This window comes from Capra hircus, chromosome 13, assembly GCF_001704415.2.
Source record: "Capra hircus breed San Clemente chromosome 13, ASM170441v1, whole genome shotgun sequence".
Lineage (NCBI taxonomy): Eukaryota > Metazoa > Chordata > Mammalia > Artiodactyla > Bovidae > Capra > Capra hircus.
Genome location: NC_030820.1, coordinates 66,568,031 through 66,590,709, shown reverse-complemented (window position 1 = coordinate 66,590,709; position 22,679 = coordinate 66,568,031). Strand labels below are relative to the sequence as shown.

General features: G+C 51.4%; 1 protein-coding gene across 1 annotated transcript in view; it reads left to right on the top strand.

Annotated features, from left to right (window-relative positions):
• The window catches only part of TGM2 (transglutaminase 2), a 34,885-nt gene extending 16,115 nt beyond the window's left edge, over window positions 1-18,770 (top strand). The window contains exons 6-13 of the mRNA XM_005688548.3: window positions 976-1,153; window positions 3,606-3,741; window positions 4,391-4,494; window positions 6,168-6,410; window positions 8,208-8,480; window positions 14,194-14,354; window positions 15,349-15,485; window positions 16,148-18,770. Coding sequence (XP_005688605.1) covers window positions 976-1,153; window positions 3,606-3,741; window positions 4,391-4,494; window positions 6,168-6,410; window positions 8,208-8,480; window positions 14,194-14,354; window positions 15,349-15,485; window positions 16,148-16,298 — 1,383 coding nt within the window. The 3' untranslated portion in view covers window positions 16,299-18,770. The remainder of the gene's footprint in view (window positions 1-975; window positions 1,154-3,605; window positions 3,742-4,390; window positions 4,495-6,167; window positions 6,411-8,207; window positions 8,481-14,193; window positions 14,355-15,348; window positions 15,486-16,147) is intronic.

Below are 22,679 nucleotides of genomic sequence, written 5' to 3'. Positions count from 1 at the left end.
GGCCCACCTCAGGTGATAATGGAGACCAGGCCCTGGGCTGTCATGGCCGGGGAAACCTGGGAGATGGTGAGTCTCAGCTAGGAGACCTTGTATGTGGACAGACTAGATGTACACAAATGAGGGTAAGGCCGTGTGGCCCCGCAAAGCAATTCATTCATTCATTCACCCAGCAAGTATTTATCAAGTGCTACCCATGTCCCAGGCACCAGGGAAAAGCAGGTGGAAGACATGAATGGTCTCTCACTTCCTAGAGCTTCCGTTCTAGGGAGTGTGAGAGAAGACGGGAGTTAACCACAGGATCATGTGAGCGCCCAGTCATGTTGCAATGCACTCTCAGAGCCAGACGTGTGATAGTGTCTGACCACAGGGCACAACCGCAGTGGAGGACTGGGGGACTTCCCTAAGTGATGATTCTTGAGCTGATGTAACTGGGAGGAGAAGAGCGTCCCAGGCAGAGGGGACCGCTTGTGCACAGGTTCCCCGAGGAGGGATGACTGGCAGATTTGAGGAGCAGAAAGGAGGCCAGTGTGACCGGAACAGAGAGCAAAGGGGCGGCGGTGGGGGGGTGGCGGTGGTTGGGGAGGGTTGCAGGTGGGCTGCAGAGGGGGCGGGGCCAGACCCTGCTTGGCTCAGGGCCAGGGCAGCAGGATGCTGAGAGTCGGGGGGCAATGTCACCGTCTGGGCAGGGCCAGAACAGGCCCCTGTAAAACTCAGATCATGCCGCCTGCCAGCCCACGCACACATTCACATCCCCAGCATCATCCTCATGACCCTGACCCCTCTCCACCTCCTCTCCCACCGCCGCTCCTATCTCCAACCTCCCCATCAGTCATACCTCGGGATCTTTGCACCTGCTGCTCCTTCAACCTGGAACGCCCCTCCCCTGCCTTTCACCACGTGCTGAGTTCGTGCCCACTCTATCACAGCCGTCACTAACCCCAGACTTGGTCCCTATGATGCTCTTGTGGGTCACAGGTCAACTGCAACGATGACCAGGGCGTGCTGCTGGGGCGCTGGGACAACAACTACGGGGACGGCATCAGCCCCATGTTCTGGATCGGCAGCGTGGACATCCTGCGGCGTTGGAAGAAAGATGGCTGCCAGCGCGTCAAGTATGGCCAGTGCTGGGTGTTTGCAGCTGTGGCCTGCACCGGTGAGTGGCAGGTGGACGTGGCGGGGCCTGGAACCGCCCTCGGCTTCCAGGAACTAAGGCTGAGTCAGGGTCCCTGTGGCCTTCTCCCAGGCCTGATGTGTAACAGATCCTGGGAAAACTTGGTCAAGCAACAGGACGTCTGACCCCAGTGATTATGGAGTTTCTTCTCTTTTTTAATATTTATATTTATTTGGCTGCACCAGGCCTTAGTTGCAACATGCAGGACCTTTAGTTATGACACTTAAACTCTTTAGTTGCAGCATGTGGGGTCTAATTCCCTGACCACAGATCAAAGCCCAGCCCCCTGCATTGGGAGCTCAGAGTCATAGCCACTGGACCACCAGGGAAGTCCCAGCTGTGGGGTTTCTGCAGGGAGTTGAATAGTGGATCAGCCCAGGGACTGGAGTTGGACTTTCCGGTTTGAATCCCAGCTCTGCCTCTAATCCCTGGGCAAGAGAATCGGGGTCTCCAGGCCTCAGTTTCCTCACCTGTAAAACGGAGACAGTGGTAACTAACCTAAGTCACAGGGAGCTCTTAGGACCCAGGGGAGGTCACTTAGCACAGTCAGTCAGGTTAGGTTGGGTTTCGGGGTTTCCAGGGACATGTGGGATTCCTCAGCTGGATCCTGGGACATCTTCTCTGTGTCCGTTAGTTGGCCAACAGTAATTGGACAGATACTTGCAGTGACGGGCACAGTGACACACTTTTCTGTTCTGCCAGACTGCTCACACCCATCCCTCTCTGAATCATTACAGCATCCCGACAAGCTGCTATTATTAGCTCCTCTTAGAGGAGGAAGTGGAGGCTCAGAGAGGAGAAGTGGCTTGGCCAAGGTCACAAAGCTGGTGATCTGCACAGCCAGGAATGGAACCAGGTGGGCCCGCTTCAGGCACAGCCTCCTGGTCTTAGACTGTGAGGATGCGGCCCCCGAGGGACCCCATCCCCAGGGACAGGAGTGGAGCCTTGCTCCTGGGTCAGTGGGGACAAGCCTCCTCCAGCCTGCAGTCTGTACTCTGAAACTTGTCGTGATGGGGTAAGGCCTGGAATTGGAACACCAGCTCTCCCCACGGGCAGCAGAGAGTGGGGAGTGTCCCTACCCAGGCCAAAAGGCACAAGAACCAGGCAAGAGGTGGAAGGTCACAGCTGCTCCTTCCTCCCTCCTCCCAGGGCTCTCTCATCTCCTGACCTGAATCTGGGGCCTTCGGGGAAGTTTTTGCCCTGATTGATGGCAGGCACTGGGCAAAGTTCACATTCCTGACTCTCCCCCATCGCAGAGACTCAACCTCATCAAAACTAAAAGTAAAACAAAAGTCCTACAGATTGTATTTAGTAGGCCTTTCTGCTTCACTTCTTTTTTTAAATGTTTCTTTCTTTATCTTACCCTGAGAATATGTTGCTTTTACATTTTACATAAAAAGTATATTAAAAAATGAAAGGGAAAAAGCACGCATAATCCCTTCTGTCAGGAACACCCAGCACCACTATTTGAGCAGGATTCTATGGTCTATAGATGCCAATTGACCTCCTGCCTCCTCGTTACCTACCACTGCAACACCAGCCTCTCTGAAAACCGTGCCTCGACACAGTGGAGGCCCTCCTGGTCCACAGTGGAGCCCCAGACCACTGGAACTCTGAGCCAGAGAGGATGAAACAAGGCCCAGAGAGGTGAAGGGACTGGCCCCAGGCCGCACAGCCTGGAGCAGCTGGGGCTGGAACGGAAGGGTCCTGACCTCTGTTGCCTCCTGCCTACCCCACTGCTCACTCCTCGCTCTGAATCTGTCATCCCTTTTCTCCTTTCCTTCCTCCTTCTCTTTCTACTTCCTTCCTTCATCCCATTTGACCAATTAGTCTGTGCCGGGTCTTGCAGGGCTCTGGGACTGTAACATAAGACAGATCACTCACTGCCCTCAGAGGACTAATTAAAGAATCCTTCACATACCCATATATTGAGAGTGATGATGCATCGCTAGTCTTACTGTGAATGCAGATGATGGGGTAATCTAAATCTGGCAGGGTGGCCTTCCTGGCTGAGGGATGGGCATACGCCAGTATCCTGGGGCAAGTGGGAACAAGGCATGCTGGAGGGCAGTGTAGCTGGAGCAAAGTGTGCAGGAATTGATCAAGGGCCAGATCCCGCAAGGCAAGGCCCATAGTGGAGGTTTGGCCTTGACCTTGAGGGCCGTGAACAGCCATTGAGGGTTTAGCAGTAGACTCTTAATGTCAGATTTGCGTTTAGAGTCTTCTTTTGTTAGCTGTGAGGTGAAGGCGAGAGGCGGGCAGTCAGCAAGGTGGGCACCATTGTCTGGGCAAGGTGATGGCACAACCTCACCACTTGAACAATGAGTACAGTGCTCCCTGGGGTACAGATGGGTATGTGGAGGCCTAGGCAGAGCAGATGTCTCTAGGGCCCTAGCCTACCCCCTAAACTCTCTCCACCATGTCTTCCACCCAGTGCTGCGGTGCCTTGGCATCCCCACCCGCGTCGTGACCAACTATAACTCAGCCCACGACCAGAACAGCAACCTGCTCATCGAGTACTTCCGCAACGAGTACGGGGAGATCCAGAGTGACAAGAGCGAGATGATCTGGTGAGGGGTTGCCCAGTAGGGAGGGTCACCTGAAGAGGAGATGGGGCGATGTCTCAGATGAGGTCACCTCTGAACTGGGTTTAAAAGTTGAGCAGTATTTGGACAAAAGGAAACAGGACTTGGAGAGGCTCCCAGGGAGGCAGGAACAGCAGGAGCCAAGGCCAAGAGGAAGGAAAATCAACACAGGACACGTGAAAGGAGAACGCCTTGTCCAGAGTCTGCACTGCGGGCTGGGGGTCTGGGCTTGATTCCAAAGGCTTCAGACTGGAGAGGAGTGGTCTGATGACTGTGGGGATAGATCAGAAGGAAGGGGGTGGGGTGTGGTCCAGGTGGGTGTTGATGGGGACTGAATCCAGGCAGAGCCTGTGGGCTGGAAAAGAAGGGGCAATCAAGAAATTAGGAAGTCAAGTCAGCTGGACTTGCAGAGCCACTGAGAGGGGAAGGGAAGTGGGTAGAGGGGTTGAGGGGTTGAGGATGACTCTCAGTGTAGGAAGGAATACCTGGCTGGGACCCTTGGAGGAAGAGCAAAGTGTTGGGAGAACGTGATGGGCTCAGCTTAGGACAAGGCAAATGTGAACAGCACATTGGAGGTGACCGCGAATGTCTGCGTGTGAGTCTGGCTCCATATTCTGCTTTGTTTCCCCAACAGGAACTTCCACTGCTGGGTGGAGTCGTGGATGACCAGGCCAGACCTGCAGCCGGGGTACGAGGGGTGGCAGGCCCTCGACCCCACGCCCCAGGAGAAGAGCGAAGGTGGGTTGGGCAGGAGTGGCCCCATTACTGAGATGAAGAAACAGAAACTGGAGGGGACCCACCCACCTGAGGGACTCCCCAGAGAAGGGCAGAGAAGGGCAGAGCTGGGATGCTAACCCAGGCCTGGCTGACTCCAAAGGAACTTTGAGTGTTGGTGTTTTATGAAACACCTCTTTTATAATTTGAAAAGCGATTCATGCACATTGTGAAAAGCAGAAAATATGGAGAAGCACAAAGAAAAGAAAAATCAAATAGCATCTTTGTCCTCTTCCCCCCAAAGAAATTTCATGAACATTTACACACAGTTTCCTATAATTTTAAATGACTCTTTTCTCAGAATAATATTTTAAATGCACACAATATAACACCTATATTGAATATAATACCTTCATAAAGATGAAGCTTCTTTCTGCTACTAATGTTAAATCAGGAGTGGAAAAAGGGTTGAATTCCATTGAAACATGGTTATCAAAAAATATTTAAATATTTTTGTGATATAGTAATATATGTGTTACATAACATGATCTAGTGATAGAGTCAGTAATTTCCCTAATCTCTTGATAGAGATGAACATAATCTCTATTTTCAGTTATCTGTGACAACTATAAAGATATATGAAAATATCTGTGGTTCTTATGAGTGACAGGTCACAAGTGCACCTAAGACTGTGGTTTGCGGTCTGCTCGCACAATCAAAAAAAAGTGTTATCAAAATATAATGAAAATAATGAGGCGATTTTTTTTTCCTGTCCAAGTTCATGAACTCCTGAATTCTATTTACTGCGCCTTGGGGGGATCCATGGGCCCCAGGTTAAAAACTCTGGCTGCACATGACCTTTTCTCCTGGCCCCCTTGCTTCTCCATATAGCATTAGCAGATCTGTATCAGGTCATTTTCTGTGATTTGAATTTTAATTGAATGTTATGTTCCATCAGATAGATGCATTGTAATATAGCTACAGCCTCTAATCCTCAACATTGCAATTGTGACTGGTTTGAGGCAGTTGTAAACCACACCTAGATAAGCATCAAGCTGTCTTGTTCATGAGTTCTCTTGTTCATTCAGTCAGCACACACTCCCTGCGTCTGTGTCGGGCTCTGACTGCTACTCTCATTCTGGGCAGGAAACCAGACAGACACACGCCCTTGTAAAGTATTGCCTACACTTGGCTCCCTCATTTCCTAAAGTGCCTTGGGATACATTTCTCTTTATCAAACACATAGCGGATAAGAGTTTGTGAGTCCTCATTTGTAGGTACAAATGTCATCACATGAAGCCAGGACTCAGAGAGGTTAAATGAATTCTCCAATGTCACACAGCTAATAGGAGGCTGTGCTGAGATTTGAATTCCAGAAGCTGAGTTCCAGAGTCCCCTGGAATTCTCCTTTTTGACTGCATTGTGAGATTTGCCAGCTCTCAGTTCCCGACCAGGGATTGAACCCAGGTCCGAGCAGTGAAAGCGCAGAGTTCTGACCACTAGACCACGGGGAACTTCCTCTCGGGGAGTTCTGAGTTCTTACCTGATGCTGCTGTCTTAGAAATGGAGTTCCTGGGTCAAAGTGCTGTATCATCTTGCGGGTTTTACCCACATGTGGTTTGATTGTGGAAGGTTTGGGAGATGCCATCCTCCCATCAGCCCAAGTCCGTCTCTGTCTCCTCCTCCCCCCACCCCAGGGACTTACTGCTGTGGCCCGGTTCCCGTTCGTGCCATCAAAGAGGGTGACCTGAGCACCAAATATGATGCCCCTTTCGTCTTTGCCGAAGTCAACGCTGACGTGGTGGACTGGATCCGGCAGGACGATGGGTCTCTGCACAAATCCATCAACCACTCCCTGGTGGTGGGGCTGAAGATCAGCACGAAGAGTGTGGGCAGAGATGATCGGGAGGACATCACCCACAACTACAAGTACCCGGAGGGTAGGTGCTGGGGCTCATCACTGCCTTGCAGATAAGCAGCTGGTTTTCCCCGCCCGGTGGGCATGCCTCTGTGTGTGTGTGTGTGTGTATTTATCTGGCAGCCTGGTCATGACAGTGATCTGTAGGTTACTGTCTATTTCAAGAAATTCCTTAGAAACAAGTACAAATTTGACACACACACTGTGTGGTGGGGAGGCAAAGGTAAAGGATTTCTCATTTAGGGAAAGAATTTTATATTCCACAAAAGGATTCCATTTGGTTTTTAAGCCTCACTTTCTTGGTTGGTTTGACTCTTAGTAAAACTGGAAGGGACGGCTGTTATACAGGAGAGGCATGCATCGTAACAAAAAATTAGGATGTCCATGTTTATTAATAGTGCGTGCATCTGTGTTGAGTCGCTTCAGTCGTGTCTGACTCTTTGTGACCCTATGGACTGTAGCCCTCCAGGCTTCTCTCTGTCCATGGGATTCTCCAGACAAGAATACTGGAGTGGGTTGTCATGCCCTCCTCTAGGGGATCTTCCCAACTCAGGGATTGATCCCATGTCTGTTACATTTCCTGCATTGGCAGACAGGTTCTTTACCACTAGTGTCACCTGGGAAGCCCCTTATTAACAGTACTCATTAGTCATGGGAGCTACAATAGATGGGCAATTCCATGCCTTTTACTGCAGTGTATTTGTGCTGAAGAGGCTTGGAAGTCCAGAGGGGCCGTGTAAGAGAAGCTCCATGGAAGAGAAACTGTAGTGTTTATCGTTGCAGTGTTTCATATAGAGCTGGGGAAGTGGGTATGAAGGTAGATTGGAAAGGTTTAAAGAGAAATGGACCAAAAGAAGCTTAAAGATAATAAGATGGGCTCAGTCAGACACAAAGATGAAGCTTCTTTTTGCTACTAATGTTACATCAGGAGTGGGAAAAGAAAGTGGTTTAGTTTGCACATCCAGTGGCCGATTCAATAGACAGATATATTTGAAGCATCTACTGTGTTCCAAGCACAGTAGGTTTCACAGAAGTGACTAAGAAACCACAGCCCTCATCTGACCCCCATTGACCTTTGAAGGGCTGCCTGGGGATTGGCTGTGAAGTGGCCATGCTCCTGCAGGAAGGGATAAATCAGAAGGAAAAGATGCTTTCCCTGGCCTCTGAAATGTCTAGAGCTGTTGATTTAATAGAAGAAATGGATATATACCCAACAACACTTGGGAAAAAATAAAAGGCACGTAGGGGAGAAGTAAATGGTATAAAGGAGGGGCAGTTCTGCTGGAGAACTCAACAGTTGGAGAAGTGATGGAAAGGATTTCAGGTAAAAGCAGGCCCTGTGCAAATGCTTGGAGATGAGAAAGTTTGAATTGTATTAGTGCCTGCTAGGCACTAAGCACTGTTGTAGGCACTGGGTTTGACTTAAGATTAAGTGAAACACAGTCTTAGTCCCCAAGAGACTTGAGAGGGTAAGCATATGAACAGAAAAAAACCCTAGTGGGCCAAACAAACAAACAAAACATGGCAGCTATGAAACTCCAAAAGGTTTTGGGAGTCAGTCATCCTGGGGAAGTAGTCAGAGAAGGCATCCTGGAGGAGGGGTCATTTGGGGATGGGTCTTGAGGGATGTATAGGAGTTTTCTTGTGGGAAGTAAATAAAATACTCTTTCCTCCTCCTGGCACAGTAATGTAAAGAAGGGGCTCCTTCTGGGTGCTCTGAGTCACCAAGACTTTGAGAAGCCAGCTTGCTCTGCCCCTAGCCTCCTCTTCATTGATCCCCTGTCCAGCTGTGATGAAGCTCTCTACCCTATCCCCACAGGGTCCCCAGAGGAGAGGGAAGCCTTCACAAGAGCCAACCACCTGAACAAACTGGTTGATAAAGAGGAGACAGGGGTGGCCATGCGGATCCGTGTGGGCGAGGGCATGAACAGGGGCTGCGACTTCGACGTCTTTGCCCACATCACCAACAGCACCCCCGAGGAGCACACTGGCCGCCTCCTGCTCTGTGCCCGCACCGTCAGCTACAATGGGATCCTGGGACCTGAGTGCGGCACCAAGGATCTGCTCAGCCTTTCCCTGGAGCCCTACTCCGGTAAGGTTCTGTGTTCCTGGAGCAGCTGTTGACCACACTGACTGGATCGTGCCCTGAGCATTGAGCATGTACAATCTACCTCACTGCGGGGCTGGTCTTATCCTTGGCACTTTATAAATAGCAACCCAGTTCTTTCTTATAACAGAAGTAGGAGGTGGATTCTTTTATGGCCCCTGTTTTCAGGTTGAGAAGACTGACAACAGAGAGGTTAAGTAGCTTTCCTAATGGCACACAGGTAGGAAGTGACAGGATAGAAACTTGAACCTGTACGTGCAGCAACTATTCTGTTATGTTTCAGCTCATCTTCATGTGACCCCTGAGTGCTTTCCCAGACTCTCTACTTACTGCCCCTTCCAGCACATTCCTTCCCTCTGTCTCTAGTAACTCACGCTGCAGCTGTCTCTCCCCAGAGCCCTTTAGAGAACCTCTCCTGTTCCTCTGGAGGTTCTCAGGCTCAGGGAGAAGAGATTCAAGACTAGTGGTGCCCAGGGAACTGTCGGAGATATGAGAATGCTCTATATCTGTGCTGTTGAGTGCGGTGACCACTGGCGCCATGTGGCTATTGAACGCTTGCAGTGTGACTCGTGCAACTACGGGTCTAAAGTTTCTATTCCATTTAAACAGCCATGTGTGGCTGGAAGATGCCATATTAGACAGTGTTGCTCCAGCAGTGATGGGAAAAGCCTTGATCTTCTCTTCTTAGGTTTCTATCTTTTTAATTGGGGGTATAGTTGCTTTACGTTGTTGTGTTAGTTTCTGTGTCCAGCAGAGTGAATCGCTGTATGTTTACAAATATCTCCTCCCTCTGGGACCTCCCTCTCACCCCCTGCTCCCTATCCACCCCTCTAGGTCATCACAGAACATTGAACTGAGCTATACGGTAGCTTTCCATTAGCTATCTAGTTTACACATGGTAGTGTATATATATCAATCCTAAATTTCCAATTCACACTTCTCCCAACTGTGTCTACCCGTCCATTCTCTATGTCTGAGTCTCTGTTCCTGCTCTGCAAATAGATTCTTCTGTGCCATTCTTCTAGACCCCACATTTATGCATGAACATATGCTCCAGGGCCTGGCTGGGCCTCCCTGGGAGCAGATCCTCTTCCATGTTTGGGGCTGAGATGATGTCAGCAGCTCACCCAGCCCTCACCCCTGGGCTGAGCCTCTGTCGCTCTTTCTTCCTGGTCAGCCGCCTGCACAGTCATTGTCTCCTTGATCCGTTTCACTGCCTGCTTTGTCACCACGCCTGGTTATCTCCCTAAAAATAAGCCGGAGGCCCTGAGCGGGGCTGTGGCTAATGAGGTCACTTAGTGACGGAGCGTGGAGCCTGGTCTCTCCCCCAGCAGCCCTTTCCTGGCTTCTGCGTTTGGAGCCTACGGTCATGACGAGGACAGGGGAGTCTTGGAGTTGGGAGGGGACCTGGGAACAGCGTGGTTTCAGTAGAACATCAGTCAGCTCTAGGGCCTTTATCTCAGGCCACAGCAGGCACTCCTGGAGCTGTACTCCAGGACAGAGCAGACTCGGTCAGGGTCCTGGAGCAGTGGGGAAGCCTTGGGGGCAGAGCCAGTTGGTACCAAAGCTAGGGCCTCAACACTTTCACTGCTAAAACACATATGCAGAGGCCAGACTTGGCCTTGAATCTGGCTCTGCCACCTTCTATTATTATTGTTAATTATTGGTCACACCAGGCAGCACGTGGGATTTTAGTTCCCAGTCCAGGGATCGAACTGCTGCACCCCTGCATTGGGAGTATAAGGTCCTAACTACTGCACAGCCAGGGAAGAACCTCTCCCACCTTCTAGATGTATAGCCTCAGGCATCACACCACACTCAGCTGTCAGTCTTGGGTGTTGACCCGCCCCTCGTGGGTGGCTCTGAGGACTGAAGGAGATGTGTGTTCTGGAGAGATCTGAAAGATGTACAGTGGTGCCCAGCCATGGTGGGGCCCTTCACGCCCCACTGAGCAAGTGCAGATAGGTGTGGGGAGAACAAGAAGCACCTTTGCTGAACAGCTGCTATGCCGGACAGTGCTTTCCAGGCTGGGCTCAGAGCTTCCTGAGTCATGGCCAACCCTGCTGGTGTCCGGAGGACGGGGGTCTCAACTCTGCCTCCGGGCCCCAAGTCAGGGGCAGGACTCCGGCCTTCCAGGTGTGTGGGATGTTTGGGATACACCCAGGTCCTAGTTTCTGCAATTCTGCCTGCAGGCTGTGAGCTCCTGTGTATTTCTCTTCTCAGTTTCAGGCCTCAGCTTCCCTATTTGAAAAAAGGCTGGTTCATCTTTTCTTTTCTTTTTTTTTTTTTTAAGTAAAAGGTTGAATCAGGGAGGAAACCCACTCCTTAAACAGAGTAGGGGCCACCTCCGAAGGCAAGAGAGACCCGGTTCATCTTTAGAGAGCGCCAGCCCCGTTGTGCGAACGCCTGTCAGTTCTTCCTCACATTCAGCACCGCTTCAAAGGGCGGAAGGGTCTTTCCTGGAATATGTTTCATAAGGTGAAGCCCAACCTGAACCAAGATGCCAGAGTAACTTCCTCCCGGGCTGCTGTTGAGTCACACTTCGCCTCCCAGATATATCTGGGCTCCTCACAGCATTGTTCTGCTTCAGCCATGCCTGCTGGTGTCTCTTCCTGGGAAAGTGTTCACAGCAGAGGGGTCCCACCTGCTCCATAGACCCCCGAGGGGCACAGCCTGTTGGGAGAAAGCGGAGGAGGGCAGCAGTTTGGGGCGTTGCCCTCAAGCTGGAGGGTGGGGTTAGGCCAGGATGCGCTATTAAGGCCTCCCAGGCCAAGGTTACCCTGAGACTGATTCTCCCACCCTCTGAGACCCTGAACTTTGGCTTAGTTGCTGGTTATGCTGTGATGATAAGATCCAGGGGATTTCCACGTGCTGGTGGACAGGAAGCCAGGCCTAGGAGAGCTGAACTGAAACCAGCAGCCCTTACTCTGGCCTCCTGGCTCTGCGGCTCTCCCCCTTCCTGCCCGCGCCCCCTCTCTCTGGGGCCCTCACCCCTCCAGGTGGGGCAGCACAATCGCTGTGATGATCAAAGGGACCATCTAAGGAATGAGTGACACTAACCGCACACGTTTCTTTCGGCCAGCGCTGGCCCGAAGCCAGGCCAAGGCCCCTAGCCTGTGGATGGCAATTCTCGAAGGTCCAGTCCCACCCTGACCTCAGCCTCCTGGAAAAGTTAACAGTGGGGGCCACCCCCTCCAGACTCCTGGAGAGCTGTGTTTTCCTTCTTCTCTGTGGAACTGGTCAGAGTTTCCACTCCGCTCCACCAAGTCCTGACCCAGGAATTTTTCACTCCTTTTTGTCCTTTTTGGCAGAAGCTGTGTTTTTTTCCCTTCTATGTCATCGGAGCCGAGGTTGGGGCAGGTCCACCCGGGGAACGAGTGACGAGAGGGCTGGGCGCTCATTTTTCAGAGAGCAGGATAGGGGACACCAAGTGTGCATGGCCAGGACCTACACCTTGACCCATGCAGAGAGAAGGTGGTCATCTGCTCAGGCCTTCACGGTTCTGTAGATGACCTCCCAGCGGGTGCTCACTGGCCTGAGCACCCCTGACCCTTGTTAATCTCCCTCATTAACCGCGAACTCAGGTCCCAAACTCAGAGCTCTCAGCAGACAAGAATATGAGCCTGAATTGAATGAACTTGACTTTGTTTGCTGGTGTTTGTTTTTACCAGCTTCCTCCTACTTGTGGTAAATAGACAGGTTTGCTGCAAATAATGGTAACAAGATTCCCTAACCAGAAAAGGTTGAAAAGTATGAAGCAAGCGGACTGAAAGAAAAATAATGAGCAAATAATGAGGATTTACTCAGATGTGTGAAACATCACGCGAATGACTGGAGTTTGGGAAACTCGAGTCTCTTGCGGGGAGAAAGGGAGCAGATGACAGAAAAAGAGGAAGCAGCATCTCCCATCATGGTTGACTGGGCTCCACGGAGTCTCAGCACCATCCTTCCAACATTCTTGTTTGATGGGGGAGGCTCTGCCTGCAATGCAGGAGACCTGGGTTTGATCCCTGGATTAGGAAGATCCCCTGGAGAAGGGAATGGCAACCCACTCCATATTCTTGCCTGGAGAATCCCATGGACAGAGGAGCCTGGTGGGCTACAGTCCATGGAGTTACAGAGAGTTGACATGACTGAGCAGCTTACACACACACACACACACACACACACACACACACACACACACACAGAAAAGATTTCTCCCAAGGTTCTCTGTGACCACGTGAACAAGCAGGGCCTGCCATAAGCCTGTGGATTCTCTCGCTCTTTTTTTAAAAAAATTACAGTATAGTTAATTTACAATGTTGTGTTTCTGCTGTACAGCAAAGTGAGTCAGTTATACACTTATATACGCTGTTTTCTCCCAGACAGGTCATCTCAGAGTATTGAACAGAGTTCCCTGTGGGTTCTTATTAGTTATCTAGTCTAAATATCGGAGAAGGCAATGGCACCCCACTCCAGTGCTTTTGCCTGGAAAATCCCATGGATGGAGGAGCCTGGTAGGCTGCAGTCCATGGGGTCGCTAGAGTTGGACACGACTGAGCGACCTCACTTTCACTTTTCACTTTCATGCATTGGAGAAGGAAATGGCAACCCACTCCAGTGTTCTTGCCTGGAGAATCCCAGGGACGGGGAAGCCTGGAGGGTTGCCATCTCTGGGGTCGCACAGAGTCGGACACGACTGAAGTGACTTAGCAGCAGTCTAAATATAGTATGTATATGTCAATCCCAGTCTTCCAATTTATCCCACCTCCTCCCCTCCCCGCACTGGTAACCAGGAGTTTGTTTTCTACATCTGTGACTCAATCTCTATTTTGTAAATAGGTTCCTTTGTATCATTTCTTTAGATTCCACATATGAGTGATACCATTTGATATTTGTCTTTCTCTGTCTCTCTTCACTCAGTATGATAACCTCCAGGTCCATCCATGTCGCAGCAAATGACATTATTTCATCCTTTCTTATAGCTGAGTAATATTCCACTGTGTATGTGTACCGAATTTTCTCTGAGGTATGTGGATAATCAGTCCAGTTCCTGTGCCCTTTTCCACTGCTCCTGCCTGCCTCTCACAAGCTGACCCTGGTGCCCTAGGGCTTCCATGTTCTTGTCTGAGAAACAGGGCTAAGATCCACACTTTGCTTTTCTGCAGTAGGGAGGTTGGCCCTGCCAGCTTCGTTCTCACCCCATCGCTGTGTGACTTTTACTCTGAACTGATCTCTGGTCTTATCTCTGCCCGATGGGATCCAGATGCTCCTGGGAACAGAGAGGGAACAAGCAGAAACAGAGCAGGGAGGTCGTCTCCCAAGGCTCACACAGTCAGTCAGTGGTCCAAACAGGACCAACTCTCCCCTTCTGAACACTTATGGGCAGAAGTGTTCCTTCATCTGTAAAATGGGTACAATTCCACCAACCTCTTGGGTGAAATGGACATCCTGAGAGGTAGGGTGACTTACCCAGCATCCCCAGGTAGCAAAGGGCAGAGGCAGGATTAAAACCCAGGCCACTCCTCCCACTTCCTTCCTGGGAGTGCTAGAGCCAGGGCAGGTGGGGGAAAGTGCTGGCACCCGCCCAGTCATTCACCAGCTGTGTGACCTCAAGTTCATCCCTTGCCCTCTCTGTGCCTTGTGGAGGTGCCATAGGAGAGGTGGGGGCCACAATTCAGATGGCATGAGTGTTCTCCCCTCTCCCCTTCTGCAGAGAAGAGCATTCCCCTTCGAATCCTCTACGAAAAGTACTGTGATTGCCTGACCGAATCGAACCTTATCAAGGTGCGGGGCCTTCTCATTGAGCCGGCTGCCAATAGCTACCTGCTGGCCGAGAGGGACATCTACCTGGAGAATCCAGAAATCAAGATCCGGGTAAGGGCTGAGTCCCCAGGTCCAGATCCCACACCTGCATGTACCTCCCTCCCTGCAGACTCAAGATCTCTGGTGCCCCAGGGTTCCTCAGATCTAGTTTCATCAGAGAAAAGCATCGTGAAACAGAATTTGGGACTCACAGCCTCTAGGAATGAATCCGCACATCCCACAGTAGTAGAATCATGACATTTAGGGATCTCAGAACTGTGGGCCCTTAAAAGCTAAACTCCTAAGGCAAGATTCTGAGGTCCTGGGGCCCTGGTGGGGCAGGAAGGGGTGGAGTTGTTAAGGGCTCAGACTCTGGAGTCTATTCATCTGTAAAATGGGTGTTATAAGGATTAGCTGTGCGTCTACAGGAAACACATAGACTGTATCCAGCATGTCATGAGGGTGCAATAAAAGCTGATTAATACTGACCATCAGCGTCGTCATGGTCATCACAGTGATTCACTTGGAGCAGTCTCAGCCCCAGGTCCCCAAGTGCTGCCGTTACAAATAAATGGTAAAGGGCAGGGGGTGGCGGGGTGGGGAGTGAGTGCTGTGTGCCGGACAGTCTGCTAGAATCTTGCATATGTTAGCTCAGTGAATCCTCGTGAGAACCCTGCAGTCAGGCATTTCTCTCCTGTGAAGAAACCAAAGCTCAGAGAAGGTGGTATCTTTGCCAAGGTCACACAGCAAGGAAGGGACAGAGATCAGCCTGCTTCCAAAGCCTCTGATTTTTCCACCCCAGACCTTAGAATGAAGGAGGCACTTTACACATCCCGTGGGTCACGTGGAGCCTCTCTGCACCTCCATGACGGAGGAGGCCTGGGCAGGAGTCATCATCCGTGTTTTCTGGGCGAGGCGAGGAATGACAGCGGCGGAGCTGTGCAGACATGGGGCCAAATTGCTGCAGAGATGGACCTGGCTCATTTGGGACCCTGCCTGCCCTGGAGGGGCTCTGGGCCCCTCTCCCTCTCTGCTGCCCCTGACATCCGCCCCGTGTCTCCTCCAGATCCTGGGAGAGCCCAAGCAGAACCGCAAGCTGGTGGCTGAGGTGTCTCTGCGGAACCCGCTCACCGAGGCGCTGTCGGGCTGCACCTTCACTGTGGAGGGGTCTGGCCTGATCGAGGGGCAGAAGACGGTGGATGCGTAAGTGCCCATCCCTCCCCCCAGGGCCGGGAGCAGAGGGCGGACGCTCGTGGAGGGGACGGGTACCCTTGGACGCCAAGCCCTGGGCTATAACCCCCTCCTCTCATCACCCACACACTCACCCACACTGGTCTTCGTCCAAACACCCGCAGATCAGCTGCATCCTGCACACACGATTCACACACCTGAACAGATACACATTCAGTCACTAAACCCCTGCCTCAGGACACACAGATCCTCCCATGCACACAGGTGTACACGCGTGCCTATGCCGTGTACCCTCACAGATAATTGTCTATATACACATATGCTTATGAGCATTTACACTTGTTTTTTACTTTTTTGTTGTAATATCATTTGCATACAGTATACAATACAAATCACATAGGTACAGCTCAGTGCATTTTCATGCATGTGGTCACGTGAGCATCCACACTTTTATGCCCTGGCACACCATTCACTCTCATACACACACAGGAGGGCGGATGGCCCAGGCCCTTGAGAGTTATGAGCAGGGCCCATTTTATCCTGTCATTATTCAGCTGTACATCCATGGAGGCGCTGGACTGAGATCTCAGTAGTCACGTGTCATCCCGGCCTGGCCTCATCATGGGGACCAGGCCAGGGCCCCTCTCCTCACCCTCCTTCTCTCTCTCTCCCAGCCCGGACCCCGTGGAGGCAGGGGAGGAAGTCAAAGTGAGGGTGGACCTGCTGCCGCTGTACGTGGGCCGCCACAAGCTGGTGGTGAACTTCGAGAGCGACAGGCTGAAGGCCGTGAAGGGCTTCAGGAACGTCATCGTTGGCCCCGCCTAAGGGGTCCTCGTGCCAGCCCCACCCCAGCCACCGAGGGCCCCCAAATTGACCCCAGTCTTTATCCCAAGCTAGTGAGCAAAACTTGCCCCTCCTTGGGCCCCGGACCTCAGGGCAGGGGTGGGCTGCCTGCGGGGGCCCTTTGGAATCGAATGTCCTTCCCGCCCACCTTGACCTCCGAGCTTGTCTCCCCACGCCCCTCACCTGTGAGGGAGGCTCTGTGCCTGCACTGTGGAAGCCCTCCTCTTGGCTGACTGGGCCTAGGGGGTAGGCCGTCTCCCCCTCCCTTCCCAGCCTAGAGGCCCCTGGAAAAGCCACTGACCACCCGCCAAACTGATTGATCGACGTCAGAGCCCCTTTCCTGGGAGCAGGCAAAGAAAGTGTGCCCAGTGACTGGATCAAGGAACTCAGCTCCCTAGAGTACCCTGAACCCCTTCCCCAGGTTGAGCCCAGACCCCGGGGGCCCTTGGCAGAGCCTGAGCAGGTGCGGATGGGGAGGGTCCCAGGAACAGACCACACCCCAAGTCCCCTCACCTCCCAGCAGCCCTGACCCAATACTTCCCCCACCCTCTCACAATGGCAAGGCGCCTAGTAAGTGCCTGGCACCTCCTGGGCTTACTGGTGCTCACACGCCCATCAGCCCATTCAGTCCCCACGGGAAACTGCAGAGCGGGAGCTGAGGAGACTGGGCTTGGAGAAGGGAGGCGGCTGGCCCTGGTCCCGTGGGATCCTGGGTATTTGCAAGACTGGCTAATGTAGAGGCACAGGAAAGGAGCCTGGCCCTTCTGATTCTGCGTCCAGGGCCCCATCCACCACTCCAGCCCTGACCTGGCTGCGTCAGAGAGGCCATTTGGAACCTGATCAAAAAGGATCCAATTAGGACAGGAGACAGGGAGGGCTTAGAGTCCTAGGTTCGAGCCCCAGGCCTGGCCAGCTACTGCCTTCCCCTCCTCTGGGCCTCAGTTTCCTCTTTGGTCACAGGGAGTGATTGAACCAGCTCATCTCCAAGGCCCTCCCAGCTCTGCACTTCCGGTGCCTTGTATGACCCAGCCTCGCCAATGACAGCAGGTTGTCCTCCCGGGCTTCACAGAGCCTTGGGTCACAGGATGCCTCGAAGTGTGAGACCATAACCATGACCATCTTCCTGTCCCCAGTTGTGTCTGGGTCCCCCACCTGTGCCCAGGCATCTGCCATGGGAGCCCATTTCTAGGGGGAAAGAGACCCCCCGAGAAACCCCCATCCTAACCATGAGCCCGCCCACCACAATGCCTAGACTTCACAATAGCCTTAGTTGCCTGTGCTGATCACCCACCAACAAGACTGGCATCTTAACCATCTCCTCTTTGAAGAGCCAGAGTCCTGGAACACAGCCCCTGCCCCCCTGACTGAGCTCGGGGACCCCACGAATTGCCATCTCTGACTTTATTCCTCACTCTTTCCACGTGACCGGGGTTCCCTCAGCCTGGAGAAGGGAAGTGGGAGAGAATTCTGTGAGTGGGGTCAGAGCCCCCAGGGAGCCCCCAAGCCCCAGAGAGGGACTTGGGGAAAGTCACGCTGATGCACTTAGAACTTTCTGCTTTGCACAAGGAGAAACACAAGATGAGCCAGTATATATTCCTTCTATATAAATATTGCTCTATTTCCCTATGGTTTTATAAACGCTTTTGGGTTCCAAGCAAGCAGTAGATGTGCTTTTGAGCCACAAACAGCGAGCACTGAAATAAAAGTTTATTTTTCACATTCAAACAAGGTCTGATCATGCTTTTGAGGAGAGTGAGTGGGTGAGCTCATCTAGCATCTGGACAAGCCACTTCATGCTAAGAGCCTTTCCCTAGCTTTAGTGCCTCCCTCAGATCTAAATTTAACCAGTATTCAAGGCTCTACAACTGTTTTGCTCCGTCTCCAATCCCATCTCCAAACAGCCATGTTCAGATCACAATGAAGTGCCTGTTTCTCTTCTAACATCCCATGCACTTTCAACCTCTTACCTTGGAATACTGCTCTTTTTTCCTTACTCAGCTTATGAACTCCTATTCATTTTATAATGCTTCACATTAAAGTCACCTCTTCTGTGAAGACTACCCAGATTTCTTCTCAGAACCCTGGAACATGGACCAACTCAAACATTTATCACAGTGGCTTTTTAGTTCCATGTTGATATACCTGCCCGTCACTTCCTATCTGAAGTCCTCAATGGTGGGGACCAAGTATCTCTTAAACAGACCGTAATAAATGCTGAATTGGTCAATTGATGTGTTTCAACTCAGTTCCCCTAAGACCTGTGTTGTTCAGTAGAAAAATAATGTGAACCACAAATGCAAGTCATATATGTAATTTAAATTTTTCTAGTGGCCCTATTAAAAAAAAGAAACAGGTAAAATACATTTTAGTAATGTATTTTGTTGAACCTAATATGTCTGAAACATACTATGTTTAATAAGCATGTATAATAAACATTGTTATTGCAACACATAATCAACATAAAAATTATGAGTGAGATATCTTACATTCTTCTTTTCATACAAAGTCTTTGGAATGCGGTATATATTTTATACTGACAGCCCATTTCAATTAGGACTAGCTGCATTTCAAGTGCTCCGTGGCCTCAGGTGGCTACTGGCTACCACACTGTGTTAGCGAGCAAGGGCTCATGTGCCTGCCACACAGAAAGCCAAACGCTAACAGCGGGTATTTGCAGCAAAGTAAGCTTTTATTTGCAAGGCTCCAACTGCCAACAGTGTGTTTTGAGCTTCGCTGATGGCCCCATTGGTGAAGAATCTGCCTGCCATGCAGGAGACCTGGGTTCAATCTCTGGGTTGCGAAGATCCCCTGCAGAGGGATAGGCTACCCACTCCAGTATTCTTGGGCTTCTCTGGTGGCTCAGACGGTAAAGAATCCACCTGCAATGCAGGAGACCTGGGTTCGATCCCTGGGTTGGGAAGATCTCCTGGAGGAGGGCATGGCAACCCACTCCAGTATTCTTGCCTGGAGAATCCCATGGACAGAGGAGACTGGCAGGCTACAGTCCATGGGGTTGCAAAGAGTCGGACATGACTGAGCAACTAACGCTTTCACTTTCTTTTCAAGCAAGGAGAACAGGCAGCTCGTGCTCCAAAGACCTGAACTCCCCTTTGGCTCTCAGGGAAGGGTTTTAAAAACAGTGTAAGGGGAGAGGGTCATAGGATGCTTGATCAGCTGGTGGACCTTCTGATTGGTTGGTGGCGGGGGGGGGGGGTGGCGGTAACAGGTGATGTTTCAGGAATCTCAACCTGGTTCCAACTAGTCTAGAGTACGTGCTTGTGGTCAGCACATAGCTTCCATCCTCCACCTGGGCGGGGGTCTTAGTCTCCTCAGAGCAACTCAAAGATATGCACCAGATTGTTATCTATATCCCTTCAGGAAGAACTAGAAAGCCTGTAATTTTAGTCTTCATTGTTAACTGCTTGCACCTGCTCCTTGGAATTTAAGGACGGTCTAGAAGACTAAAGCCTCCCTCCACGCCTTTTTTTTTTTTTTTTTCACTAACAAGAAACAGGGGACACAGAAGGACTTTTGTACCTGGGAAATCCCCACAAGGTCCTGCTTGGTATAGTCCCCCTTTTCCTTGATACTCCTCAATCTTTAGGGGAATGGGGGTGGGACAAGAAAGGGAATAAAGTTTTGAACAGAGACATTAATCATAAACTCACCTGGGGAACTCAGTTTCAGGGGACTCAGTTTCAATTGGATGGTGCTGGGTCTAGACTATTTCTCGAAGTGCAGGGACCTGGTCGTTCATCTCATTCCACACCGGTGAAGCTCTCATCAATGTTCGTTGATTGAACAGAGGCTGGGAGACAGATCTCTTTCTTCAGGGAACTCGTGTTGAAACACCTGACATGCAAGTAAAAAACTCAAAGTGCGTTATCACGTTTTTCAGGGTGCTGAATCTTTCTGTCCCTAAAGAATTACACCTGGGGCGTCCCTGGTGACTAGTGGTAAGGAATCCACCTGCCAATGCAGGAGACACAGGTTTGATCCCGGCTTCGGGAAGATCCCACGTGCTGTGAGATCCAAGCAACTAAGCCTGTGCCCCAGAACTAACTAAGCCTGTGCTCTAGAGCCCAGGAACTGCAACTTCTGGAGCACGCGATCCCTGGAGCCTGTGCTCCACAGCAAGAGAAGCCCCTGGCATGAAAAGCCTGGGCCCTGCCACTAGAGAGTAGCCTCCGCTCTCCACAACTAGAGAAGAGCCTGCATGGCAATGAAGACGCAGCACAGCCAATAAATAAATAAATAATTTAGAACATTGCACCTGGGTCTGGCCTGAGCATTGTATCAATTAATGCCCAGCAAGAAAACAGAACCATTATTTCAGGTGGGGAAGGAGCTTATAAGGGAAATGGACTCCCAAGGCATCTGAGATGCCGAAAGAGCAGAGAAGAAGGAGTGGTACCCAGAAATTGGGAGTCAGCTACTGTCCAGGATGCTCAGCAGCGCAAGAGCTGTTCCCCACCACACAGCTGCTGGAGGCGCTGTCACTACATCCCTGGAGCCAAGAGAGCTGCTGAATCTACAAATGCTGCTGAAGTCAGTGCTGGCCGCAGCCAGAGGCAGGCTGGCATCTCTCATCCTCCTGCCTTCTCCCCACTGGCAGATCCTCACCAGAAACTGGCTGGCAAGGGGCTCGGGTAGTTATCATTTTTAGGCTTCCAGCCCCTGAAAAACAGAGATGGCTAGGCAAGGGTGGGGGCAGGGGAGGCAGTTAAGTAGCTGATACTTATTGCTGCTCTCTCTTTAAGAACACACGTCCCTTCATCGCCACCTAAGTAACTCTTATTCAGCTTTCAAAACCCTACTCCAAAGAGACCTCCTCTGGGAAGCCTTCCTGGACTGCAGCCAACTGCTTCAGCTCTGGTTCCACTTAGCATATGGTAGAGAGCCCTTTACAATTATCTTCTCAGTCTAGCTTAGGATGTTCACCAGTGCTCTAGAGCACTCCAAGAGCAGAGTCAAGGCACACCTCCCAGGAGGGGGCCCCCACGTGGACTTGGTAGTGCCAACTCTAGCTCCCAGGGCTGACTGCCTCCTCTTCTAAAACATGACAAGGCCTCCCTGGCCAGGTCTGCCATTGCCCTGGCATTTGGACCTCCCAATAGGCTTGCCCCAACCCAAGAGCTCACTAACTGGGAACCCAGGGAGGAGGAAGGCTTTGTGGGCCATATAGGCCCATTTTATAGATAGGGAAAATGAACCTGAGATCCTGTTCCCCAAGCCAGAGCTGAGGGTTGAGTTTGGAGCCCTATAGGACAGTGCTAGTCACTGACCTGTTGGAGCTCAAGACTGCTGGGTGCCTGCCCAAGCTCAGCTTATAAGCCAAGTTGTCAAGGGCCTGGATTCTGGAGCCAAACAGACCTGGGCTCAAATCCTGGCGCTATGATGGGTTCACAGTGTGGCTTCAGGAAGGTTCTTGACCTCTCTGTGCCTCTGCCTCCTCATCTGTTGAATGGGGGTGATTTGGGGTCTGCTTCCATGATTGGTGCGCACGTTCAGTAGAACACTGCACACAAAACATTTAGCTGGCTTCTGACACATTCTAACCTAACAGCTCACTTTCCTCTGGGCCAGGAAACTTTTCACCCAGTGAGCTATTCACGCCTCAAATATTCTTACCCAGAGTTCCCCCATTTTACAGATTTGATAGTCACACAGTCAGTGAGGCATAGAGTGGGGATTTGAACACAACCAGTCTGCCTTGCACGCCCACCCCAGTGCCTGGTCTATCCCAGAGAAGGCCAGTTTTTACTGGGACCCTCCTTTTCCACCATGTGCCAGAGTACGTGAGCAGAGACCTCCACCACAGCCCTCGTGGAGTGGGGTGTCTGATTGGGTCCATCTTTCCGCCTCCAAAAGTCCCTCTCGTTTCCAGCTGCTCTTGTTTACTTGGGATGTCTGCCAGCTCACCCCCCAGCCTCATGGCAAGCCCAGAATAACAGAACTTTGACAGAATCCATGAGGAGAGGCATAAGTGGGAGGGCCAAGAGGGGCCTCCTAGAAGCACAAGCATGGGGCCAGGACCAGGTCAGAACATACACTTTCCCAGCCTCCCTACCTCCCTCCCCAACAGACCTGAGTACATCCACAGAGACACATATCTGCAAGTCTGTGCAGCCCTATACTTTGTTTCAAGAGGCAAAGTCCAAAGGTTTCCATAAAAAGGAGAAGGGATGACAGAAACGATGGACTGTACAGCCTTGAGAGGGGCTTCCCAGGTGGCACTAGTGGTAAAGAACCCACCTGCCATTGCAAGAGACATAGAGACACAGATTCAATGCCTCGGTTGGAAGGATCCCCTGGAGGAGGGCATGGCAACCCACTCCAGTATGCTTGCCTGGAGAATCCGAT